Source organism: Schistosoma mansoni, chromosome W (genome assembly GCF_000237925.1).
Source record: "Schistosoma mansoni strain Puerto Rico chromosome W, complete genome".
NCBI classification, from domain to species: Eukaryota; Metazoa; Platyhelminthes; class Trematoda; order Strigeidida; family Schistosomatidae; genus Schistosoma; species Schistosoma mansoni.
The window spans coordinates 16213359-16220082 of NC_031502.1; the positions used below are offsets into that span (position 1 = coordinate 16213359).

Here is a 6724-nt window from a genome sequence, read left to right on the forward strand (position 1 = left end):
TAAACATACTAGGTGTTACGTACCTGTTAAACTCGCGCGGTAACGCCTTAACTACCGCGAGGAATCGTGTGCGCGAGTCCGTGATTCCGTGCATGCAAAAATCAGCTTCTGCGTAGCAGAACCAGGACTCGATATTGTCGGGCCAAAATGGCGTTAACTGAATCGAAATAGGGGGAATAGACTTAAACTTAAGAACCTTAGGTGAGTGTTCCGTCATAGTAATATAGATAACGAAAAATGTCTAATTAAAATATATCCGAGAAAAAAAATTCTCGCGAAAAAAAGTATATCACAATATATAAAATTCAAATAAAGAATAACAATGAATAATAATATTCCAAAATGGAACAGACTCACAGTATATTGGCTTGGTGTACCAGATCACGTCGGTCTCACCACTGAGGATACGACGGATATTCTAGTTTTGCAACTAGCAACCAGTAGTATCTTCTATAATCGTTCGTTCCCAGTCGAATAGAAACCAGAAGTCAGACGAGGAGAGGTAGGAAAGATATATTTGATACGTTACCAATATATCGAGGAACCTTTACTATAAGCTGGCTAATGAACGTAGGAGCTGTGTCCCACGCCGAGTTGAAACGTGATCTGGTACGGATGCATGACCGAAAGCCTTCAGTTAAACAAGTCCACTTAAACAACATGGTCAGCATCCAATGTCGAACACTTAATGAGCTATTGATTTTGGGGAATTATTTACAGCTACAGACTCGTGGTTGGCACACAATCGAGTGCGAAGTTACTTATTCAAACACACAAAGCTTTTCAACATTTACAATTAGATAATAGGAAACATAATTCTTATGCAAAAATAGAATATACGATTAAGGAGAGAAATGAAATTTCGAAGATCCTGAGAATCGAGTACTTTTTTATGGTCAGCGACATAATCAGAGACTTACAGATCAACCATTTGATGACTTGCTGTAAGGCATGTATGCTGTAGTGAAACTTTATCCCCTAGTCACCTTGGAAATAAGTCAGTTTGCACTTTACAAGCGTGCGAGTTCTACTAGTAATGAGTATCGTGAACAACATAAGTAAATACTGCGATCCCGGTCACCACAGCCGGTGTGGTCTATTTGTCAACCGCGTGGTCTAACGTTCGAGAGGACAGTGGTTCGAGTGTCTGTGTGGGGGCTCGGTGTTCTCATCCACAAAACTCACATCCACACGATGTTCATTGACCTGAACTTACTCAGACATGAGGAAAAATAACAATAAAAGGACGGATAAGTATGCAAAAGTGCCCTAACTAGCCACGCTGGAATGCCGCGTTAGCTGCCTAGAGTATGAACAGTACAAGTAATTTCTGCTGATAATAATAATCGAATATAAAAGTCATATGCGTGGTAGGTTCCACTTACACCACAAGAAAAACCAAATATATGAACTGTTATTCGTATAAAATAAGGTTTTTCAACATAACAATACTGGGAAGTTGCAGAATTTCAAATGGACAGCGGACAGTAATTGGCCTAATATGAGCGTAGCCGTGTGAGTCATGTCGTAAACCCAATGTTCTGGTTGCCTTGCGGAGTTTGAAATTAAGTATGGGAAATCAGTGAGGCTGTAATTTATGGGCGACCTTTCAGCAACGCTAAAATGACCTTAGGATATCCTACTTATCCTACTTATTAGAGTTAAATGAGGGTTATATATTAGTATGAGGAATCAGAGTTCAGTTTTGACTTTAAAGGTTAGGATTAGGAATTAGATATAATGTTATGAACACAAAGTGACAACTATAATGCCGAAATGTTAATCAGCCAAAGGCACGAACAAATTTCGCGCCAAAATCCAAGACCCGCTATCTTAAACTTGATTGGTTCGTCCATAAGTTATAGTCTCGCCGTGAAATCTATACAGCTAATATAATGTTCAATATCTATTTTCTCAGCCGTTTCATACTCAGCTCTGAGGATTGTGTGGTTAGGGCCCAATGCCATTAAAACCTTACAGGTACTGTATTATAAATTGTCTTCAAATATTTAAGTGTTTGTAAGTCGATACAGTGAATGCACACTACGTGATTATCAGAGAGAGTATAGGTTTGGCCCAGACGAGTATAACTTCTAACCCATCTCCATGATAACGGTATGAACTTGTAGTCAGTGTTTGTATAAAGATAACAGTGGAAAAACAACACTATTTGTGTATATAGTTATTAGTTAGGTTGTCGACTGATTTAGTTCTTAGTTTCATTTCTTAATCGATCATAATACGTGATTGTCAAATCGTAACTAAGCTCAAGGCATTTCATAGTTCAGAACACATTCGGAAACGTCAGAAGTTAAAAATATAGTAAACAATTTGAGGGATGTTAATGAAAATGAGTTATATGATTGCATTATAAATCACGCTGTAGCAGTAGTCGTTGACTTAGTACATAACTTTGCTAAGCATGCGAAAATGACAACGAAAAGCTCTTCAAGTACTTAGTCACATTTGATCGAGAATCCTTCGTCGAAGAACCACTTTTTCGTGGTAGTATTAGTCACATAAAGCCTATAAGCATGTCTTATGCTAACAACGGTTTGGGGAGTAGTTCATGTGAAATATATACGGCCAGTCTGTGTAAAAAATATAACTTAAGAAGTACTAAAACAGAGTGAAATAAACAGGGAAAAAAGCAAAAGTCACCTGAATTCCTTTCGGAATTCGTCGTTATTGCGAGTGGTCATTGTGTGAGTTTATATTACGTGTTCACAAAGATTTGGCTCAATGTTTCCATCCACCTTTCTCATAATGTCCTATTAGTGGCTAGGAAAATGGTTCATTCGGTAGGCGAAACCCACTCACATTATTCGCCTTAGTCGTATATTCTTTGTCCCTTTGTGCCTTACCTCTTTTGATGTTTTCGACTTATATTACTCGACGGATTGTTTGAGAATAAACAGCTTATATGCTGAGTATTGAATAACGAATATAACGCTCATGCATCAAAAGCAAAAGATCTGAGGAGGTGCTAGACAGATATCTTAATTATCTAGATTTTTAATATATCGTAATAATTCAGTTACTGAATGAAATAAATTGAATACAGGATGTGTTAAATAAATATGTTTACGCATTAAATTAAGATATCTGTCGGATAGAGGAAATTGAATGTTCCTTAGACTTCACTCGAGTTGCTCCAAAAGTGTACATTAGGTCATTAAAATCTTCGCTGGTTAGAGCTTCATTTAATAATAAACCAATTGCCCTACCGTTTCAATAATTTAAGAGATCTACCCTTTTTTCGAATGCTTTTCTTCAAATAAACTGAAGACAATTTTGTTTAGAAACTAGCAATACTTTGGTCACATCAAATACTGAAGTCTGATTGCCAATCTTATAACCCCTATTTTCTATAGCTGATATTAAGCGTAAAGTATTTCTATAGATACGTGAAGCTATTTGTTTTAATCCGTCCGGACCATGATGGACAGCATAGGAAGCAACCATATTAGCAAGCAATGCTTGAAATGTGTAAAAGTTACTTGTTACTTTACCTCTACGAATATGTCGTCCCCGCGTTTGTAAGGCAAGTCGACAGGCAGGTTGGTTCATTGCGACCGACTGGTAATAATCCGGTAAGTGCTTCAGCTGGCGAAATAAATGCTGTATGAAGTTTTCCAAAACTCACTGATATTCCGAAACGTCTTGAAGACCCAACAGCTATATCAGCACCCAGACTATCAGATGATAACAAGTTGGTCGCTGTAATGAAAAGCGTTTTATTTGATTTCCTTAACTGAGCAAAGTATTTACTCATCAAATATATTACCTTCTGTGTCTGGGTACTGCGGTTATTATCCAGAGATCTGTACAGTACTAATAATTTCCAAAACATGGTCTACATTGTCTATGGAAACAACTTCAATTTCAAATTTAAGGTCCTTTGCTCTGGATATGACAACATTCACAGTTTGTGGATGACATCTTTCTAGGAGAAACCTTTTTCTGTTTGTATACTTGACTGATGAACACAGCTTCTGAAGATGCTGTACCTTAATCCAACAGAGATGCATTTGCTCTCTCCCAACCCTTTGAGTCTGAAATCATTTTATGATAATTAAATAGTGATTCTAAACGATGGTGGCTTATTTTAGGCCGTTGTGATGTGAACAAAAGGATTTTCTACTAAGTTGCGGATGGTGATATAGTACCACTGAATTTCATTCTTGTTCATGAGTAGTTGTAAACGTTTTATGAGTTCTGCTTCACTTCTTTCACTTCCAAACTTCAAGGCCCTTTGTAATAATATACTATACGGTATTATTTTGTATATAAAATCTTCCGTTCTATTAAAACAACAAGACTGAAGCATGTGATTGATGACACAAAGTTTGGACGAAATCGCAATGAAACCGATATCAGTGAAATGAAGATAGTATACACCACAGTATAACTGATTGGTTTGAGATCACAAACCGAATACAAGGATCGAGTGAGAGATCAAGTGATAAAAATTCATGCAACAAATCACAAGAGTAAACCCGTGACCGTAGCATAATATTCAGACTACTACTTTTTTTGGTAAAATTTTAACAAAGTAAAATTGGTGAATCGGCACAAAAACTTTTTGGCGAGACTACAAATTATGGAGGCACCAATAGGATTTAGGATAAACGGTCTTGGATTTTGGCGCGAGATTCACTCACCCATTTGGCCAACTTGCGCCATGGCATTTTAGCTGACGCCAGCTGGTGATGAAAAACCGCAAATCCAATTTCGAACTATAACCATCAGCTGTGAATCATAAACGTCATTCTTCAAACTACTCTATAACACTCATTTTACCCTAGAAAGTAGGTAAACACTTTCGAAATCACTGTCGTCGCTCAAAAGTCGTCTCATCAACGTATTTTTAATAATAATAAAAATAATAATAATATATTTCTGCAAGGGCAGGTACACGCCATTTTTACAGGCATTTTCTACAAGTTACAACATATACTGGTTCACAGTATGCATCCCAAGCATGGTTGTTTAGTAAACGTAATCTATAAAAGTTGATAGCAGTTCACTCGTTCAGATACAATGTTTTTTCATCAAAATATTTTTCAAAGGGGCATCGCGTCCATGTTACACACCAGATCCAATCTCGTCAAAATTGTGTTAGAATTTTGGTCATGCTAAGTATTAATGCAATGCAAATTTTAAGTTTATAGTTGTTATAAAGTAGACTTGTGGAGCGCCTGGTGTGTACTATGACCTTGAGGAAGCGCGTTCGTCGAGCTTGCTCCAGATGCCAGAAGTTACATAGCTTCACCCTCAGAGCAAGATTCTGAAGAGAGCAGAAAAAGAAAAAAACCGAGGAGCAGCAAGGCATTTGGATATGAACGATAACCAATGCCTACCGTCTAGCAGTGGAACAGACGGAGGTATGATAAATTATTAGATCAAATTGATACTAGCTCATGTTGCTAGAGTGAAATGTGATCAGGGGCTCCAGATGAGAGAATGCAGTAATAAAGAACAATGAGTTGTGTCATTTATCAAGGTGAAGTAGGTTCGAATGAAGGAAAGGAAGTTAATATTGGAATGAGAAAGACTGTTTATTAGAACAGAGAGTGCAAGTAGAGAGTAGAGTGTTAAGCAAAATAGCAACCATATCCTTTACAGTCTGTTTTTCATCATCCGATGCCTGCCACGTAGTTTTCATGTAAAAGTCCGAGTTAGCTTATTATGGGTTGTCTTAGTAGAATAGTTAATCCAGCATAGAAATTAGAAAAATGAGTCTGAATGGTGAGTGAAGGAGAACAACCTCAATATCACAGATTGATTGACTTGTTCTCATTCATAAAGAGCCTGATACAGACAAAATGTTCTGCCCCACAAACAAGGGAGGATTGAAGTCATCGCCCTCACCGTCAATGTTTGCTGGTCAGTAACTCCACAAGATTTTAGTAGATAAATGGTTACACTTCAGACTGCAGCCGAAACTGTGGATATTCTTTACTGAATAATCGGTTGTGTTCATTTAACCTTTTCAGTCACTTCTACAAAATCCTTGTCCCAACTTTTCGATTCCGAGATTATTTTGTCAGGCGAACGGTGTAACAACAGGTATGGTTGTTTATGATATAGATAAAACAGTTTCAGCCTATCAATACCTACGGAGTCGATGTTTTCTTCTTTTTGTATCACGAAATATTTGAATTACCTTGAGGCCACTTTCAAAGGACCCTCGAATGAAGGGCTAAACGGTGCTTTTATTTTTTCACACCCTATCCAGACGTGTGTGCAATTGCTTAGATCCTCAGGCACATATGTCATTCGTGATTGTTCATGTGTTGATTGGCTAACGTTTGCATATATGGTCTGGTAGTTGCTCTACGCAACTTTCTAAATCAAGCTTCTGGCTTTCAGTATGAGGGTTACTGAAGTCAGTCGGCAGTCTCAGAGTTGTTCTGAAAACTAGTTCCGCTGCTGAATACTGTGAGTCAGTTTTGACAGATCTTCGTATTCCCAATATAACTAATGGCAGGAATTCTGTCCACTGATTGAGGTTTAAGTGTGATAGAAGGATAGCCTTTAGTTGACGGTGAAAACGTTCTAACATCCCATTAGCCTGAGGATGATATGCAGTGCAACGTGTCCTATTGGAACCTAGAAGTTAAACTGAGTTGTCAAATAGCTCAGATTAAAATTGTGCTCCTCCAGCCGTCGTTATTGTAATAGGTGTACCCAAAATGGTCATCTGGTTCCGAATAAAAGC

The 6724-nt window shown here is 37.7% G+C and overlaps 1 protein-coding gene across 1 annotated transcript in view; it reads right to left on the minus strand.

The window, feature by feature from the left end:
• Positions 1 to 3775, minus strand: part of Smp_171870 (putative sugar transporter) — a gene marked incomplete at its 5' end in the record, with an annotated part of 38648 nt that extends 34873 nt beyond the window's left edge. The window contains 2 exons of the mRNA XM_018788754.1: positions 3316 to 3606; positions 3647 to 3775. Of these exons, the coding sequence (XP_018654265.1) occupies positions 3316 to 3606; positions 3647 to 3775 (420 nt within the window). The remainder of the gene's footprint in view (positions 1 to 3315; positions 3607 to 3646) is intronic.
• Between the last annotated feature and the right edge of the window lie 2949 nt (positions 3776 to 6724).